Genomic DNA, 21763 nt, shown 5'->3' with positions numbered 1-21763 from the left:
GCTAAACCTTATGTAAAACAGTAGATTCCGATTATTTGAATAATGACTTATTGAAGTCTTTTAAAATTTTAGCAAACTCACTGCTATATCATATCTCATTGAAAACTACATGAAACTTATTAACCACTTAAATATAGACCAGTAGATTTACTAATCAGATTTTTATGTTTACATCATTTTCATTGTGATATATGAAAAAAAAAAACGAGACTTAACATAACAAGAATGTATGGTTGGTCAGGTAATTTCATTTCGACGTAAATAATGTAACAATAATAGAATCTAATAGAAATGATCTATCTCTTTTATTCCCCTTCATTTATTCTCCACTTCCAGTAGTTTTGTTTTTGTTATTTTCCTTTTTTTACATCTTTTCTCATATCATCATTCATTTTATATTCTATAACAATGGTATACAAATAAAATTCTCCTTTCTGATATATATATATATATATGTTCATCCTTCAGGCTAAAAATCCTGTTACTTCCAGTTGATTAAACTGTAAAGGAATTATTATTGTTGATGATGTGGAAATAAATTAAACTTATTTCTTTTCCTTTTCTGTTTATGTATGTACTTTTTTTTTAATAGATTAATTTAATTTAACGTTTATTTTTATAAATTTCATAATACTTTTATTGTCAAGTTTCCTCATTTTTGTTGTTGTCGTTGTTGTTGTAACCCATTATGCGAAATACTTAGAAAGGTATAGTATACAATGTTAGATAGTTATGAATGAGTTCCTTATATGAATTATGTATTGTTACTAAAAACTAGATTAGATTTTAAGACAGTTTGGTAGTCATAATTACCATAAATAACTTTCTTAGTTAAAGTCAATGAAATATTCTACAAGAATCGTTAGACTTTTAAAAAGTCTAGTTAAATAAAGTGATATGTTGATAGAAGAATAGTTGGAAGTATAAATCATTATATGTGAGGCGTGTCTGTATGATATATATATATATATATATATATATATATATACCGCAGTACAATGGAAGATGGTCGCGCAATTTAGTGGGTTCGTTGAGGTTAGACATTAACACCATTGAATGCCGTCTCAGTGGTCCAGTAGGTTAAGTGTTCACGCGCGAGACTGAAGGCCCTGGGTCTGAGTCTTGCGAGTGGGATCGTGGATGCGCACTGCTGAGGAGTCCCACAATAGGATGAAACGGCCGTTCAGTGTTTCCAGGTTTTCAGTGGTGGTCTAACATCAATCAGTTTATGATCTCAATCAAAAACTTAACAAACTCCATAACCCTTAAACTGATAATGAGTTATTAAATAGAAAAGTATTCAAATAGTATCAATCATTCTAAAATCGGATATTTAGGTTTTAGTCATTTTAAAAGTATTCAAAAACCAAGATTATTTGAAAGTAGAATTGTTTCCGATTATGTCACTAACAGAATCTACATTTATTTATCTGTAACTGTTATATTACAATGACTAGATAAGTGAAGTAAACAGCAATAATGAGCTTTTGCTTTGTTTGTCGCTTAAAGACATCCAACATGTATTACTTGTAAATTTGGAAAGTTCTTCAAGAATAAGATAAGGAATTCCTTTGTGATGTGTCAGGTCTCAATTAATATGATAAAATAAATCACATCAATAATAAGAAAAATTCTATATTGGGTTTTTTAACGAGATAATAGTAATGATAACGTCATAATAATGTTGTGTGAATACAATACTTAATAAGAGAAATGTTGTCTAGATAGTTGTGACAAAAAGATTCATGTGAATTGAGTAAAATGATTGTACAAATTAAGAATAATGTCGATCAGAGAAAAACATGAAAGTTTTATGATGGTAGTTAGTTGTTTAGAATATATAGATTACGTATAGAGTGATTTTTGGCCTTAATTTTGACAGTTGAAAACAATAATTGCAAATCAATTAGTCGCTTAAATATATTTAGGTTTCTTCATGTTTTGATTCAAATCTTGTTACTGAACCCTAATGTTTTGTGATCCATAGTATTTTGTAATTGAAGTATTAATGAGTTCGGTTAAAGTTAAATGCTAAATATTGCAAGAACAATTGAAATATAATCAGAGAAACCCATGTACTTGTATATGAGTAGTATGAACTATATCAAGTCAACTCTTATTTGTCAATTATACTTTTATAATAAAGAATAAAATGAACTGATAAAAAGAATTAGTAATTACTATAAGCAAACTATGCACGAATCAACGCAGTATCATGAATATAATGGACTTTTACATTCTCTCCCTCTTGAGAATAGATAAAAAGAAAATGTGATTAGATATATGGAACAAGAACATGAATACATACCAGTAATTAATCGCATCTATAAAATATAATAATATGGATAGAGACTAAATTTTCAGTTTTTCTACCCTTAAAAACCAATTGATTGGACAATGTAAATAAGTAGACAAATAAATACCATATCAGTTATAATGAAATGAAAGAGTAAATCAGTCTCTGATACTGTATACACACACACACACTCAGTGAATGCTAACATCATACAGGTATTCATATCCGTATTTGTACATATCTGACAATTCGTGAATGAATATATACCTCTTATCAATGGAAAATAACATAAACCTATGGTTTAATCATTAAGAATAAGCAATCAAAACTCATTCCTTTTTATTTTCTATCCAACAAAAGAATTATTCTTTATAAGAGAGAAGAGATATATTTGGTACAGAAATAATCAGTTTACCATTTCATTTGTATATTTAGAAAGACAAATTTCAATTGTGACTACTATTAGAATTCTAACTATTAATGTATGTAAATGTTCTAGTTGTTGTACAAACATAATATTAAGGAATACTAGACGGATTATATGAAAGTGGGGATAGAAATGAAACAAATAGAGTAGTAATAAAAATTTAAAAGTATTCTCATTTTCATTTGTAGAATTTCACGATTTCTATGTTTCTTCAAGTTCATATGACTTGATAGTGTAAAGTATTAAAAAAAAGAAGAGGGAAAGACCATTAGTCGAAAACATAAATAGACATACAATACTATAACACTTTTCTAAAGGGAAGTTGAACATATTTCTCGTTTATTCAGTCCGGTATATAAGATTAACTATTCCACTGTCTAGTTACACACTACTATTAAGTAAATAACTAGAGAGTTCAACCAACAACAACAACAAAAAAACACACCAGGGAAATGCAATTGTATCACTCATATTTTGTTACTCTGAGTTTTAGAACATAAAAAATATATACATAGAGAGAGAAATACACTGAACTGATTACCTCTTAACAGATTAACTTATTGACCAACATAATTAATCCTGTAATTCTTGATCTATTGACTTCTTTCTATCTGATCTTTTCTTTCCTTCAAATTGAAATAGTTCAACTGAGCACATTCAAATAGGCAAGTTGATATATATAATTAAAAGAGAGAAAAAAGATGTTAGACAAATTAACTCATTTTAAAAATTTACTCAATACAGAAGATAACCGATCATCAGATATAATGGATTTATCAAGTAAAATCTCATCGAAAGATTCATGGAATTTTGATAATCTATTAACATTGAAATTACAACAGTCTAGTTATCATTCATCATCATCATCGTCATCATCATCATTTCTCAATAATAATAATAATAGTAATAATGATCATACAAATATAAATGAAAGTAATCAATTATTATCATCAGCTAAATCACTAGCTTATTGTACACCGAATCCAGTTCCAAATTTACCAAAGAATAATCAAGTACATTTTTTAGAATATCGTGGTGCTCATTTAGCAACATTTACAGTGAATGGACGTGATTTAATTTGTTTACCACAAGCATTTGAATTATTTTTAAAACATTTAGTTGGTGGATTACATACAGTTTATACAAAATTGAAACGTTTAGATATTATTCCAGTTGTATGTAATGTTGAACAAGTACGTATACTAAGAGGTTTAGGTGCAATACAACCAGGTGTTAATCGATGTAAATTAATTGCACCACAAGAATTTGATATACTTTATGCTGATTGCACAAATTCAAGGTAATATAAATTGATTTTTGTAGTGAGTACATTTTTCATCCCATATATGTGTACATTATATTTTATTAGAGCATACATATGATACCTTTTTATATACTGATAGCTATTGTTTCATTATATTTTATCAAATTATCCCCTACTCTATATATCGAGATATGCATCATTACTTTAATGAATTTGCAAGTAGGTTTTTGGCGCGAAATTTTAAGATCAGATTTTAATAATTTTATTAATAACTCATGGATATCATTATATGGATAATATTTATTATTCTGTTTTAGCAATTAAATTAGTTGAAGTTAGACATTAATACCGTTGGATGCCGGCTCAATGGTGTAGTGGTTAAGTGTTCGCCAGCGAGATCGATAGGTTCTGAGTTCGAATCTAGAGGAGTGGAATCGTGGATGGGCATTGCTGAGGAGTCCCACAGTAGGACGAAATGGCCGTCCAATTCTTCCAGGTTTTTCATAGTGGTCTAGCTTTAATTGACTTATGGACTCAACTATAATATCCACAAAAAACCCTTCTGATAATAATTAAAGATTGAATTTTAACATCCCATTCTTTGCATAATTTATTATTTGAGAACAGTGAAAAATAAATTTCCTGTTTGAGAGTAATTAGATTCTTTTCAGAATAAGATCAATCGTTGTATAACCATTGCGTAAACTTCGTTTATTATAAGAGAACATTGTTTTTGGTTTGGTGAATATTAGTCAAAGACAATTTAGGGAAATTATATCATATAAGTCATGACCAACATGGGATGAGATATCATCAGAAATATAATTTATTTTTCGTCATCTAGTATTCATTGTTCAATGATGTAACTATTGTTAAGTGTCATCACAATACATTCTTTAATCCTTCCTGATTTTCAGTAGTTCCTCTATTAATAATGAAAGCAATCTTTATGCTGTCGGATTTATATTACATTAAGTATATGGAAAAAATCTCATCTCATATATCGTTCATCATACTACAGGCAGTTTTATCTAAGTACAGATTCCAGGTAAAGTAACATTATGGGAATGATAGATGTTGATGTAGAGTGTATAATAATTACATATGTTATTAAATTGCTAGCTATATTTATACCAGAAGTGTTTAGAACTAAGAAGTCACTAAAGAGAAAGATTTCTATCGTTGTAACATCATTTAAACAGAATAAAAGAGACTAGACTAGGTGTGTTGTAAAAAGTCATACTTACATAAGAGAGTGCTAGATGAAAGAGTAGCATAGACTATCAGGTGTGTACTGTATGTACTGTTTGATAGATTCATTAAGTTCTCATATAGAATGCATTGGTTTTCAGTTACAAGATGTATTGCTAAATAGATTTTATTGATTAAGAAAACTGATAACGCTTGATAATAATCAATATCTGTTTATAGTTATATCTTCTTAATACAAAGTAAAAGATTCTTTTCAAGATCAACGATGATTTATTCCAGTTTCTCTAATCTTTTTTCTACATATTTTTGTTGTTAGTTATTTAGTTAGTCGAATGTTGGTTGTATATAGTATTTGATAAATTAAAGTTTTTTTAGTGACAAATTTGAAATTACTAACTAGTTTTATGTAGACCACTATTCAAAAGCTGGAAGCACTGGTTGGCCATTTCGTCCTAGTAAAGGATTTCTCAGAAATACGAATCAACTACCTCGTAAGTCAGAATCAAACCCAAGAATATCAGTCTCGCGTGAAAACGCCTAACTTCTAGATCATTGAGTCAGTATCCAACAAGAAATGTATTATAATACTGACGTTATCACTAATTTAACATCTTCAATTCACTACAGAATCAAGTATTGTTGTTCAATTTATTAACATTAAGATTTTGCCATACTTAGTAAATTGATAGTTTATACTAATGAATGTAGTTACTGCAGGTCAGAACGACAGTGGTTGCTTTTAAATTTAATGGTCTAAATCAAAGAGGTATCATTAAAAACATCTAGGTTAAAAATCTTTATTATATCTGTTTGGCTGTCCAGTGCTTCCAAGTTTTCCAAGGTGGTCTAGCTTCAATCGATTCATGAATTCAACTGTTAAATATCTATTTGGATTAGAATCTTTGAAGTTTTAAACCTAAAATTTTTATCTTGTGCCTATATGGTTAGGCACTGTGGTTTTAATTGTTTTACAAACTACGTATAATTTCAATCCATGAATTCTGATGGTATATAGGAAAAGGGGAAATGAACAGTTATATGTTCTGTAGTCTCTGTTACTGATTTATTTTCATTACGTAATGTACTTATCTTAATAATTTGTTTAATACAAACAGTTTGTAACAGTCTAGAAATATTATGTGAAATTCACTTTTAAAACTGACACTTAACTACCCTATTATTGACTAACGAAGATCGATTCACTATCATCTCTGACTTCTCTTAAGTATCTTTTTTTCGGTTATACACATTTGATCAAAAACTAGAATGAAAATTAAGCAAAACTTATCATCTAACTGATGAAAAAGATAAACTTTGGTACTGTCATGTAAGATATTTTACAGTGATATTGATCTATTGTTGAAACCAAGTTGAGTATTGATATACCATAGTAGTGCCTATATACGATATCTATTTTCAATAGATTAGTTGAGACATTTCACAGAAAGTTTAAACATGTTATAACTTGTGACCGCCGATTAGAGAGCAGTGACTTATCGATCGGGTCAATGACGCGTAAACCCGTATGAGGAGCCTGGAGTTTAGATTGGCCCTGCTTTTCGCCTACCCCAGCCAGTTAAGTTCAGAAAGCCAATCTCAGCCTCTGCAATATGAATCATTTATTTCAAGCATACTGGGTTTATATACCAACCAAACAGACCACAACGTATCAATAAAATATGAAACAACATTTGTACAAGAATTAGCCAGATGTGGCTGTGAATGAGGGAGGCAGTGACTAATAGACAAGGAGTAATTCAAGAATGGAAAATCGTATAATAACAGTTTATAGATTAAAATAAAGCTCATCATAAGAGAGACATGAGTATGAATAGTTTAGTTAATTAACAATTATGCGGTAAAAATATACATATAGTATCGGTTCACAAATGGATCCCCAAAATTACCACTCATTATTCTTATCGGGGCATAACAAAACATCAACAAGAATGAATAAGCTTTGTATGAAGTTGACAATATATTTTTTTACAATAGGTATAATTTGCAAGAAATATAGACTTTCGTCTAGTTATTTATTTATTATGTTTCATTATGATGTAACTTCATAGTTCATAACAACTGTTGAAATAAGATTTGAAATTTTGAGTTGATGTTTCAACGGTATTTGCTGATATCACTTTTTAACTAAATAACGAAGACATATTCACGGAACCTAAAATAATGTGGATTTGGACTTTTAGCTCGAATCATTGTTCCATTTTATTGAAAGTATATTTTCATTAAACTTCTATATAATATGGATGGATAATATAATAGATTTAAAGGTAATGATGTGCTGTTTTTGATCAGCTTTGTCTAAGTTAACAGCCATTCTCATTAGAGTTAATCAAATCACTATTCAAATATTAACTCACTGATCACTTCAGATAGTGATTCTACTATACTATAAACAGATTATAATTATCAATATAGATTCCAACTAAGTAGCTCTGTATTGTTAATTTCGTTTTAAAATCTGATTGTCGTGATTTTAATTTCATCTGTGGTGTTGACAGAATACTTTTTAATAGTCTCTAAATAAGAACAAAACAACTATTCAAGAGTATCTGGTTTTCAACTGTTCTCTGGCTGATAATCTTTCAGATTGAAATTTATTCTGAAGAAATATCGTAACTATGAAAATTAACCAACGAATCAAAACAAAGTGATGTGCATCAGTTATCCTTTTTTCTTCTAAAGTTAACTATGAATATACATCAGTTACTTATATCATTCATACACAACATCGGCGAGTCTATAATTTATGAACGAACCAATCAGGTATAAGATAACAAGTCTCGGATTTTGACGCGAAATTCACTCATTCATTTAGCTGAATTGAGTTTTGGCATTATAGTTGATGTCAGTTTATTATGAAAACCTTAAATCTAATCATCAATTGTAAATCATAATTTTTGATTCCTCACACAGGTTTATAACCCTCATGTAGTCCTAGTTATTAAGTGAACACTCTCAAGATCAGTCTAGAGTCACTCAAATGTCTTCCATAAATTGTAGTCTCACTTAAAACATCTATTACTTTTGTGAAATTACACATTCAAAACAGAACTTCATTATTTACAATAAGTTATACTTCTTAACAAATAGATTTTTAATGTACTATCCTATAGTTCGCAAAACAATTTTAAATGACTATTAAACATAGAAAAACATTTTTCAAAACTGCTGATTGATATATTTTATATCAGAATTGTTTTTGTGGATATTATAGTAATTTCAATGGTTAAGATCATCAGCCAATCGAAACTAGACCATCGTAGAAAACCTGGAAGAACTGGACGACTGTTTCGTCCTATTGTAGGACTCCTCATCAACGCGTATTCACGATCCTGCCTCACGAGATTTGAACCCTAGAACCTATTAGTCTGGCGCGCGAGCGCTTAACCGCTAGACCACTGGGATGACCGGCATCCAATGGTGTTAATATCTAACCTCAATCAATCCACGAAGTCGCGCGACCATCTTCCATTGTACTGAGGTAGACACCTGTTTCTACCCGACATGGATTAGCTCCACTGGTCATAGCTTCTCATCAGAACTCCGAGAATTTTCTCACGAAGCTAGTCACTAGTGAGCACATGTTAATTATCAGCTTAGGGGTTGTGGAGATTGTCAAATTTTTGATTGAGATCATGAACCGATTGATGTTAGACCACCATTGAAACCTGAAAGCACTGGACGGACGTTTCGCCCTATGGTGGAATTCCCCAGCAGTGTGCATCCACGATCCCGCTCGTGGGATTCGAACCCAGGGCCTTCAGCCTCGCGCGCGAGGCTGACATCCAATGGTGTCAATATCTAACTTAAACCAATCCATGAAATTGAACAACACATCCATCATCGTCTTCATTGAATTACTATCTCACAACATATATATATATATATATATATATATATATATATGATATATTTTAAACAAAAATTATCCCATAGAATAGCTGTTATCATGAAATAATAAATGAGATAAATAAATAATAAAACTATGTGCATCTATATCATTAATAACTTTTCTACAATTCTGTTCATAGTTATTATTTTTCATTCATTTCTACAGTTTGAATCATAATATATTTTTTGTAAGTGTTAAGGTCATATATATAAAAGTTATATTATTTAATTTCCTGTTTTGTTCGTGTCTTTTTTTGTTTGTTGCTCCTTTTTTTCTATTGTATTCTAACACATACAAACATATTTACTGTTTATTTAAACACACATATTTTTCTTCTCTTTTTCTTTTTTTCTTTTTTCTTTCTCTTTTTTTCAATGTTGGATTTATTGTTTCTTTTCATGCGTAAAGAGATGAAATAGGATTACAAGAAGAAGAAGAAGAGAACGAAGAAGAAGTGAACAATGATACTTACAAAATTAAATGTGTTGCAATATTATTAAAAAATGATTAAAATAATTTTTCAAAATAGAAATATTTTTTTCTTTAATAAAAGAAAAACAGTAAATAAATTGAAAAAATGGATTAATCTTATTAAAACGTTTTCTTTTTAGTTTTTTTCTTTTTTGTTTGTTTGCTTTCAAAAAGAAAATTATTTATGATTACAAAAATGAATAAAACATTAATGTAAACAAGTAGGTGAAATTTATTCTTTTATTCAAATGATCTTATTACATAACTTTATATATAAATCTTTTAACCAATTAATCATTGTCAAACTGATCATTCTGTTCTTAATGTATTTAACCATGAATATATATATATATATCATTTATTGTCACTGTATGGTTATGAATGAATTAAAGCTAGACCACCATGGAAAACGTGGAAGTACCAGATGGCCATTTCATCCTAGTATGAGAGTTTTCAGAAGTGCGCATCCATGATCTGGCTTCAAGAGGTATTTCCTAGAGTTCTAGTGAGAAGCAGTGACTAGTGGAGTTCAACCGCGCCTGTTGTGAGATAGTAACTCACTGAAGACAATGGTGGATGTGTTGTTCAATTTCATGGATTAGTTGGATGCCGACTCAGTAGTCTATGAGTTAAGCATTACCGCGCGAGACCGATAAATCCTGGGCTCGAATCTAGCAAGGTAGGATCATGGATGCACACTGCTGTAGAGTCCTACAATAGGACGAAACAGTCGTTCATTGTTTCGAGGTTTTTCATTGTGGTCTAACTTCAATTGACTAATGATCTCAACTATTGAAATGAAATAATACTCATCGGGTAGATACGTTACGTAATAATTATATAATGACACATCGATTATAAACTAACATTGAGTTATTGGAAGAAAGAGGATTAATAATAATAAACAAAGTGATTATTCGAAAATCAAGAATTTGCTACGTTGTATAATGTATAAGAAGAGAATAAGGAACTAACAAAATATTTTGATGGATCGTTAGTAGCATAATAGTTGTATAAGAAACAAAAGACGAATGTTGAGAATAAGTAAAATATAAAAAAAATGGAAGAAATACGGAAATAGTTTATCAGTGTTCTGCTACAAACTCCCGTATACCGATGTTAAGGTAGCGGAAGTGGTTGTACAAACTTGTTTTGGATGCAGAGGTTAAGTTTGTAGACATGGATTGCAATGGCTTGAACAATGTGCAAAAGATGCAGCTGTAAACCATGTGGCAAATTTGGTGGAACATAATAGATAACCTTAAAAGCTTTATTCAGTTCAAGTTGATGATCTGTGTCCACCAAGTGAGCGAGAATAGAACTCTTAAACTCTCTTACCTGTCCTTTGCTAAACCACGACAGATGGTGTTCTGTTACACGATGACGTAACGTATCTACTTGATGAGTATTGTTTCATTATTGTATTCATTATATATACATATATTAGTGTAGAATCATGATGAAAAACTAATTGAAAAGAAATTTCTTCATTCGATTCGTTCACTCTTTCTAAACAATTATAATTAATAATTATGCATTCCGTTTTGCACACACAAGAAATACTTAATAAATTAGTAAACTTATAAAAATGTCCATCACAATTGATTGGTTACTGGGTGGTGATCAATGTCATGCGTTTCAAGTCCTCCTTAGTGCAGATCGAATCCTATCGACCAAGTTGCAATGTGGCCACTAGTCTACGTGACTCGAGACCCGTGTCCAGGGTTTCCTGTTGACTAACTCTAATCACCATCTAATTATCAAAATGTCCCGTTGTATGGTTTTCACACTAAATCTTATATTTATTGAGAATAACCCTAGAAAAAATTAATTGAACCACAAGTATACTAATATGCTTAGTATTATCTAGTATACGAGGGATATCGTTAATTGTATTTTAAACATTTTTATTTTTCTATCAATGACTGATGAGTAAAACGTTCATTTCGTTAAGATGTTAGATGAATGAAGCTGATGGATAGGAAATCTTGGATTTATGTTTTGTGCTAGTTAGCATCCGTCAGTAAGGCGTACCTATAAACTTCAAGGAACTGATATTTCATATGGAATTTAAATCATCGCCATCTAACTTCTAAATAATACCACTGATCTGTTAGGAACATGACTGACCTTCTATAGAATTGTAATGTTTACAATTGATCATGTTTATTCAGGTATCAATCAATTGTGGAACTCATGCTTAAATATTATGTAATTATTAAAATATCTGTATAAAATGGTTCATGTTACTTGTACGTTTTACAAGATTAAAAAAAACATTTATAAATAAGAACTTTCATCTAAATTTGAACGAATAGTTTCACAATATTTGGGCGCCGAGTTAATGTGAGACATTAAAGAGGAAGAATTTATTTGTAAAATCTCAGCGATCTGGTTCAACCTTTTTCAAGGAAAATATAATCAAACAACAAAATTATCAAATATAAATAAGTACATGTTTCTCTGGTTTACTGTATACTGAATAAGTCATCCAATCAACGTTAATAATGTTTAAAAAACATTTAGTTGGTGCTGTCTCTCTCTCTCACACATTCAGTCCGATGGAAACATTTAGTTGACGCTGTCTCTATTTATGCCACTCATTACGATGGAAACATTAAACTATCACATTAGTTTAATTATTCATCACTTATTAAACGGTTAATTTATTATTATTATTTTTCTTTCAAAAATGCATCCTATTCAATCTGTAACCATATAGAATAAATAATGATTTTCATTTCATAGATAATATATATTTGAAAAAAATAATAATAAAAGAAAAGATTAATATTTACAAAATGGATGAGAATTTCATCAGCTGTTTCATACTATTACGTTTGTATCCATGTGTGTATGTATGTATGTATGTGTGTGTATGTATGTATGTATGTATGTATGTATATATATACATATGTGTGTGTGTATTAGGTAATCTTTATGCGTTTACAAATAAGTAAACGGATAGGTTGAATAGATAAAATTAATGAAGTTTTTATTCCACAGTTTCATTTATTTGTTTATTTATTTTATCTTCAGAAGTAAAAATTGGGAAAAAAAAGCAGAAAAAAAGTAGAAAAAAAAGAAAATTCGTATTTTATGGCATGAAATGTGAATATAATTTTGTTGTTTTTTTTTGACAGGATTTAACCGTTTTTGTTAAGCAAAACGAAAAAAAAATGTTATACCTATTAACAGAGAGAAGATATATATATATGAAAAGGAATCCTTTGTTATACATTTTATTATTGTTGTTTCCCTATCATCTATTTATAAACTTGTATCCTTGTTTATTTTCAATTGATGAATACATTTATATAAGTTTGAAGAAGAGAACATCAGTGATAAATAATATAGTTTAGTTTTGATCATATATATTTATATATATGAAGATGGACATTAAGAAATTTGACTTTTCCATGGGAAAATTAGAATGATAAAACAAGAAAGAGTGAGTAAGTAAATAATAGGTGTATGGATATGATAATTGAATACAATGAAATCGAGAACAAAATGAAATAAGTTGACGTGAAGGAATGAAATGTTGTAATTGTCAATTGTTTAATAACTTAATAATAATAATAATAATAATAAGGAAAACAAACAATAATTGAATAGTCATAGTTGAAGAGAAATATGAATATAAAAGTTGGAATAAGTTAAATGATAGAAGGTTAAAATTATCTAAAGAGAAATGAATGAAATAAAAATTAAGCTTAAGTCTCATCGATAAGAATTTTTCATTGATCAATAATTTCCCACTGACATAATATTTACCTAATGAACTATTATAGCTAACTAAAATAAAGAATGTGTCGCTCAATTTCGTGGATTAGTTGAATTTAGACATTAACACTGTTGGATGCCGACTCAGTGGTCTAGTGTTTAAGTGCTCGCGTGTGAAACCAGTAGGTCCTGGGTTCGAATCTCGCAGGGGGCGAGGTCGTGGATGCGCACTGCTGAGGAGTCCCGCAATAGGACGAAACGGCCGTCCAGTGCTTCCAGGTTTTCCATGGTGGTCTAGCCTCAACTGACTCATGATCTTAACCATTGAAATTACTACAATCTTCACAAAACCCATCTGATATTAAAATAAAGAATTTGGTATTATTTTGCTTGTCTCTTCCCATTGTTGTTTACGACTGCGATTGATCAGTCTTTTGTTGGAATATGTGCACCCTATGAGAACTGCCTTGATATTACCGTTAAGTCATAAGTTTTATAAACAAAGATGGATAGTGGCTAGCAGTGGAATTCAGGACACAAGTTTTGTCCTACTCGCGACTCGTCAGCTGGATGTGCCTGCATCTCAGGGTTAATGTTCATTCGGGGACTCAAATCCAGTACCTATCGCTTCCAACGTCATTGCGTTATTCACTTAGCTACAAAGAATATTTTTTTAATTTTCGAAAAAAAAATTGTATTTTGTCAATAAACAATTACTCAGACTGAATTTTATTTAAAGCAGCAACGAATAAAACATCGACATAATAATTGTTATAATGAAATTGATTTCAATATATACTTGCTTACTTACGCCTGTTACTCCTCGTGAAGGAGCATAGGCCGCTCACCAGTATTCTCCATCCAACTCTATCCTGAGCAATCCTTTCCAGTTCTTTCTAGTTGTTATTCATCCTTTTCACATCTGATTCTATTTCCCGACGTAATCTGTTCTTTGGCCTTCCTCTTTTCCGCTTCCCTTCAGGATTCCAAGTCAAAGCTTGCCTCGTGATGTAGTTTGATGATTTGCATGAAGTATGTCCTATCCGTTTCTATCACCTTTTCCTAAATTCCTCCTCAGCTGGAAGCTGGTTTGTTCTCTCTCACAGAAGGCTATTGCTGATGGTATCCGGCCGATGGATGTCGAGTACCTTGCATCGACAATCATTTATAAATACTTGTACCTTCTTGATTTCAATATATATATATATATATATATATATATATATATATATAAATTACAATGGAAATATTAATCATATACTTCATGTATTACTAATATATATTAAAACGTAACTGAAGTTATGAAACATTCAACTAGACGAATATCATAATATTTCGATAATGAATGATTGATCAGCTGCTGTAATTCACCTTCATTATTTATTCATGCGAAATATTAAGTTTAATAATATTGGATAAAATTATCGTAATCAAGTTATCTAGAAGTGTATAATTGTAGTAGCCTCAATTTGCCCATGATCTCAACTATTAAAATTGCTATAATATCCACAAAACCCCTTTTGATATTAATTGTAGTATACTCGAAAATTAGTGATTAATACTGGTACTAGAATATTCATAACCTAATCCCGTAAGTTCATGAGCAGAGTTTATTATAAACTAGATTTGTTGCAGGTTTCAAATGATATATTTATTATAAAAACAATATATATAAAGAGTCTTTGTGTTATCTCCCATTACCTTCATATCAGTGTTGGATAACCTAAATCACTATAGAAATAGACTACCTTATTTTATTTTTACTGAGAATTTATGTGACAGTATATGCGTTAATGTACGAGATTAACACGTCGTTATCATTATTGTATAATGTGTGGTATCTTGTAGAACAACAGAACTGTATTATACGTGTTATTCTAAATAAATTCTTTATAAAAGGGATATTTATCAGAAACAGTTTTCAGTTAAATAATTACTAGAGATCAGTTAGCATGTGACAGTTATTTTTTCCTTTGAAACTTCTCAGAAGTGTGAATTCGTAGAAGTTGGCTGGAGTCGAGCAGAAGACCTTCAAATCTCATTGTTTATATTGTATCACTTGTTCGTTACGGTGAAATCTAACGATTTGTGTTCTAACATCCAATCAATTTTGGCTAGATTCCTAACTGTCTGCTCAGATTTATATTGTGATAACTCTGGATAGTTTGCTTAAATTATTTGTAGCGTAGAAAAAGATAATCTGATCAATTATTAAACTTTCATTTTCTCATTTCTGTAATATTATATATATAATATCTGATTACGCTTCTCTACATTGAAGTTCTAGACCTGGACGTCCATCAAAACGTTTATCTGGAGTTGAAACACCTGTTCTATCATCTGTACTTGGATCCCGTCAGTCACATACATGTCATAACAATGATTCAGGTGAATCCACTCCCAAACAATCACGTAGTTGTACAAGCGATGATGACAACAGTGGAAATAATCAGTCTCAAGTCGAACAAACTTTATGGCCCAACTCTCAAAATAATATTTCCGCTTATCCATTAATGAATTCATATGAATTGATTTTACCTCAACTATTGAAAGCAAAAGTTTTTGAACACTTGGAAACAGTTTATTCGTCTTTTATGAAATATGCACTTTCAAATCACCAAAATAAATTAGAATACGAACAAAGTTCTTCTGGATCAACCGAGTTTAAATCCATCTATGACGGTGTAGAAAACATAGCCTTTCCATCTAATGATTTACCACGGATCTTTTCAAACAATATAACGACTCATTCTGATCGGCTTTCCACTGAAACTTTTTTGGAAGAAGAAGGAGTGAATTCATTTAACGAATCAAAAACGATAGAAAATTCTGATCAGACATTAAGTAAGTTCAATTGTTTCTTTATATTTTCGGAAATAAATGGTACTTACTTAAGCGAAATAAGATTCCCCTTTAAACAAGCATTATTGCCATGAATAATAATAATAATAATAATAATAATAATAATAATAATGATAATCTAAGTTTTAGTCATAAATGGCGTTAAGTTTTTCAATATATTAAATGTGAAGCATCAAATAAAACTCCTAATCATGTAATTTATATTCTCATTAGAGAGTATACTAGGGTGAGACAATAAGAATTGTGTATGAATAAATAAAATGTAACTCAAACTGGCCCATTAATATGATATTCAGAGTAAGTTGTAGTATGATTAAGTTGTTTAAGAAATAATTATTTCGATTATAGTAATGGAAATATCTTATAACATTATATTTCAATCAGGCTTCTTTGATAAGACTGATTTTAATGAGGACATAAGAGTGACTGAATGTTTACCAGGTAGATCACATGTACTAGTGGTCTTAATAATTTTGTGACTGACTATTCTGATACACATCCCCTCAATATAAAATCAAATTTCATACGCTAAGTTGTTCTATACTCTAGGTTTGAGAATAGCTATTTTAATCTAACAAGAGCAGAATTAGTTAAAGACTACTTTGTGAATAGTAATAAAATGTTAAAACTAATTCTTCATATGAAATTCCATTTAAGTTTTCTCTAAAAATAACAGGGATCCCTTGGAAAATTTACTTACAAATCTTGAAGTTTAAGACATAATATCTCATTTGAATGTACATTTTAACACCTGACACAATAATATAGCTATATTCTTCTGTTAACTATTTTCTGTATTAATGAGATACCTTGATGGATGACACTTTTGGTATTATTTTGGTATTTATTTCATAGTTTCCTACATATTACTGACACAAAATATAAGTTAATGAAAATTAACTAGATTATTTTTTATGGTTAAATTCATGAGTTAATTGAAGGTAGATCAACATGGAAAACCTGGAAGAACTGGATGGCCGGTTTATCCTAGTGTGGGACTCCTCAGCAGTGCGTGTCTGTCGTGAGATAGTAATTCACTGAAGACAATAATGAATGTGTCGTTCAATTTTGTGGATCAGTTGAAGTTAGACATTAACACCGTTGGATGCCGGCTCAGTGGTCTAGAGGTTAAGTGTTCGCGCGCGAGTTCGATAGGCCCTGGGTTTGAGTCTCACTTGCGGAATCATAGATGCGCACTCCCGAGGAGTCACATTTTAGGACGAACTGGCCGTCCAGTTCTTCCAGGTTTTCCATTATGGTCTAGCTTAAATCAACTAACGAATTCAATTGTTAAAATATAATTATCCTCGGTACTAATTTCCGGTTATTTCTTAAAAAATGCAATAAAATTCTATATTGGCTTAAAAGAACAAGTACTTAGGGTCAAAATTAGTCGTTTATATCCCTAACTATTCGAACTAACATTAAATCTAGGTCTTTTGAACCAACTGATAATTAATTAGATTATTTGAATATTGCCATAACCCACTATTCAACAGTAGTGTTAATAATAAGGTTAAATAAAAATAGTCCAGATTTTAATATAAATTAGGTAGTCAGACTCTTATTACAATGAAAGAGTTAACTGATATTTCGGTAGTGAGGGTTGAAATGATTCTCAATTCGCCACTAATGATTACTTAAGTGTTGCAAGTAAAAACTATAAAGAGACATAATTACTGGCCAAGTTATGTCCCCGTCTGTGTAAAACGTACGATTATTGTTCCTTCTGATTTACTCCAGATGAACACATTGGGAGCTCTCCCTGTATTCAAGGTGTTTATTAATTTTAAATTCATATGCAATTTATCTAGTCACTGCAAAACATTACAGTATAGTTGATTGGTGTATATCTCGTTGCCTTCAGCTGAATAATTTGATAGAATAAGACATACACCGACCAAGTTTTTTCTATATCTCAAAGTTTTACTTTAGTCTAAATGATAATAAGTTAACGATGTGTGAAATTTCTTTATTCGTGTCAATAGAGTACCAACAGTTATTTGATTCAAAACTGCAGTACTTTTTAAATCAGTTCATTGGGATGAATTATCCCTGGAAATCTGTTTATCACCCAATGGATTCACCTGGACCAACATTAAATGCTTTTGATTCACAAATTAAACCCCAGGTAAATGATCATTTTGATCGGCATCCGCATCATCCCTACCCCTCGTTGAACATGAATACATCGGAGTCTTTAAAATGTGATAAATCCAATCTACCAGTTCAAACATTATTTTCACAAGATTTAATCAAGGAAACAGTTCGAAATGCTAGACCATCAACATCTACAAATGATTGTTACAACAATGATGAAGAATCCTTTGATGAATCTCTGTGTCCTAATGGTTTCACTTCATTAGGATATTTTAAAAACATGAAATTAAATAAACCAACAATTCTGAATTTCTCAGTAGAACAAATAAAAATGGTGAGTTTTCTGCGTAATATCCATTTCGTTTACAGAGCTACTGAATTAGATTTTTCTCAATATCTATGGTATGGTAATACATAACTTGATACAATGACTGATTTTCCCAATTTCCGATCCTTTTTCATCATTGTGTATAAGACATAAATATCTTTGATGAACAGTGAAACATTCATTTGACTTGTAGTGAACAGGACGCGAGTGGGGACAATCGAATGTATTTAACACACAATTACAGGACTTCTTACTAAAATCTAACAATCATAATAATAATCATAGCTTAATTTGCAAAATGTCCATCAATTGTCTCAAAATGACTCAGACTTCATTGTTCTTGCATTTTCACACAAATTGCATTCTGTTTCCATTCTTTACTGTTCGATCCTCTTGTCTCTCTGCTGCCAGACCTTCTGTTCACGACTAACATCATATACTACTTATGTCAATATAAGTAGCACACACCACAGAGTGATCTAATTAAAAACAAGATTAATACAAATACAAATGATCTATAATGTTAAAAGCTATACAACTAATTGGTTATATGTTGATTAACTGTTTTAGCTATCTAAAATTACTTTAAAAAAGTTACTTACACTAATTTGTACTTCCAAAAGCTTTCCAAAATAGAATTATTTGGTGAAAACTATTTCCAAGGAGCTAAAGGATATGACATTAGTCATTACTCAGTTATTAATTACTGAAAAATATTTCGATCTTTTGAAGATGAATTAGGTCCCGAACGATTGATGAATTGTTCGTTGCTAATTTTTATCCCATAAAGGACATCGATTCACTTAGGATTTAAGACGGGTTTTGGTGATGAGTGCTAATGAGCACCAAACTCAGATCTACAAAGGATTTTTTATTGACTGAAATGAACCACTAAATGTAAGAGAAATACTGTTCTATCGTGCTCCAGTTTGTCGTGTTTAATTGTGTGATTTTTTATGAAGGTTAGTCAGTATACGCCGAACAAGTTATGGTATAACTAATTGTTTAAATGACTCAATAACATTACAAAGTAGGGAGCTAAATGTTTTTCATAATTCAATGATTGTTCCCTTTAGTTGATCAAGTTCTAAAGAGGATTGATTTTAACGTAAATCACTAAAAATATTTATCCTTTCTGAAAATACCCCTTGCTAATGAATACAAATAAACTTACTCCTTGGACTTCTTGTTGGTTCTGTATAGTTATGGAAAATCTTGAAACGCTCTCAAATTAAAAAAAATGGAATAATTCGGTTTATATTGTATTTTTTTATAGTAAAATGTTGGTAATATACTTTGATATCAGAAGGGGTTTTGTGGAGATTTTAGAAATTTCACAGACTGAAATCAATGAGTCCATGGTGGTCTAGCTTCAATTGACTCATGATTTCAATCTGTGAAATATACTTTGATCACAAATTTTTTCTCACCCATTTTTAAACCTTTCCAAATGATTTGTTGTAAAACAATTATACGCAATAAATATTCAGAAACATATTATGTGATCATAAAAGGACAATTTTCCTAGGCTTAAACAATATAGCTCAATTACAATGAGTTCTGAACGTCTCTTTTACATTTTCTACGTGATTGTATCTCTTTTAGGATTCAGAAAGTTCTACAATGCATGAGTCTAACAATAATGAAACTAATACAAAGAAAAAATACACTGACACTTCGAAACGTCGTTTAACTGATTTCAAAAGGAAAGAAACAATACTGGAAAAAATCATGGTGATTGTGATGATATCGATTATCCTGATCATGATGAAAATGACGATGCTGATGAAGAGGATGTTGTTGACGATAACGGTGACAATAATGAAGCAATTAAAATCAATCAGAATACAGACATGTCTAGAACGTTAACCGCATTAAATTATTACTATTGGTGGTTACAATATATGTCAAATGAACTTCCCCATGTAAAGCAGTCAGTCGTTAGTGAAGCGAAAGTATCAATGTTTAATAACTTTTCTTCACATGGTTGTTATACCAAGTAAGTTAACCGTTGGATTATGTAATAACAACAAAATGGACATGTTTTGAACAGTAAACCTTCATTTTTTGATACTTCATTAGAATTGATGAAATACTATAATTATTAAGATATAAATAGTTTTTTCCAAGAGGGAAAGTCAATAAGCTTCATTAGAATCTATCATTTGATATTTATTCAGAGTAGAGGTTGACTAGTACGCATATACAGAACTAAAATTGTCAATAATTATTTGTACCATAAATGGCTGCTTTGTTGTATCTTCAACACTAAATTTAAACTACATTAAGTCATTTCTTATTATTAAAATAAAGTATTATCGTTTTCTCATCTATCAATAATTCATTGTTGCTATTTTTTTCTTTTTAATCCTTTAGCAATGGTTCATTAAAGTAGTAAGCAATGACTTCGAAAGTGAACACACTGATTCTACTGTTTAGTCAGAAAACCAGTGGTAATTTTAAATGTGATCAATCAAGCCGATACAACTCCACATTGCAAAGATGTTAATCAAATGCTTAAAATACATGTGTCGATGTAATACGGAAATATTTTTCAGTGATATATATATGTCCTATATACAATAATTTATTTAATCTTGAATATTTCCACTCTTACAGGAATAATAATCAAGTATAGTATGAAAGCTGATTTCTACTTGACATATATATTCTTTAATTAGACATAAAATTTCTTTAAATGTACAGTTTGTTTCATTATTCTATAAATACATGTAATATTTAATCAATATTAAGACTAACAGAATTTCAATGGGTAGATTTTATGTAAACAACATGAGTAACTTGACAATACAATCTTTGGATTCTATAAGCGAATAAAAACTTATAACTTGGTGTTGATGTTTTATGTTTGTAGAACTTTATAACTTGCATTTTTCATAAATAGAGTGTTCGAAGTTAATCTGAATATGATCTTCAGAATGACTGTATGCGATAAACTTAAGTTGATGTAAAAATTGTAAGAATGAAAAATTAGCTTTTGAAAAGGTATTAAAACTACAAAGATATTTTAAACCTCATTTGTAGATAAGCAAAGATGGATAGTGGCTAACTGTGAAATTTTGGATGCGCATTTCGTCCTATTTGGGACTCGTCAGCTGGACGTACCTGTACTTCAGAGTTGTTGTTCACTCTGGTACTCAAACCCA

At 30.3% G+C, this 21763-nt stretch overlaps 1 protein-coding gene across 1 annotated transcript; it reads left to right on the top strand.

Moving 5' to 3' along the window:
* The first annotated feature begins 3077 nt into the window (after positions 1-3077).
* HSPBAP1_1 (HSPB (Heat shock 27kDa) associated protein 1) lies at positions 3078-21485 on the top strand. The gene is made up of 5 exons (XM_035733224.2): positions 3078-4023; positions 15588-16150; positions 18157-18602; positions 20202-20595; positions 20973-21485. Exons 1-4 carry the CDS (start codon positions 3425-3427, stop codon positions 20463-20465), a joined length of 1872 nt encoding a protein of 623 aa, XP_035588401.2. The 5' UTR covers positions 3078-3424; the 3' UTR covers positions 20466-20595; positions 20973-21485.
* The last annotated feature ends 278 nt before the right edge of the window (positions 21486-21763 follow it).

The sequence above is a fragment of the Schistosoma haematobium genome, chromosome 1 (genome assembly GCF_000699445.3).
Source record: "Schistosoma haematobium chromosome 1, whole genome shotgun sequence".
Lineage (NCBI taxonomy): Eukaryota > Metazoa > Platyhelminthes > Trematoda > Strigeidida > Schistosomatidae > Schistosoma > Schistosoma haematobium.
This window is presented reverse-complemented; position numbering and strand designations above follow the sequence as displayed.

Bases quoted from the DNA above. Each gene is read 5' to 3' on its own strand.
- HSPBAP1_1 (XM_035733224.2), top strand. From the start codon at position 3,425: ATGTTAGACAAATTAACTCATTTTAAAAATTTACTCAATACAGAAGAT. The intron at 4,024-15,587 runs GTAATATAAATT...TCTACATTGAAG, and splicing joins GCTGATTGCACAAATTCAAG to TTCTAGACCTGGACGTCCAT. The intron at 18,603-20,201 runs GTGAGTTTTCTG...TATCTCTTTTAG, and splicing joins CAGTAGAACAAATAAAAATG to GATTCAGAAAGTTCTACAAT.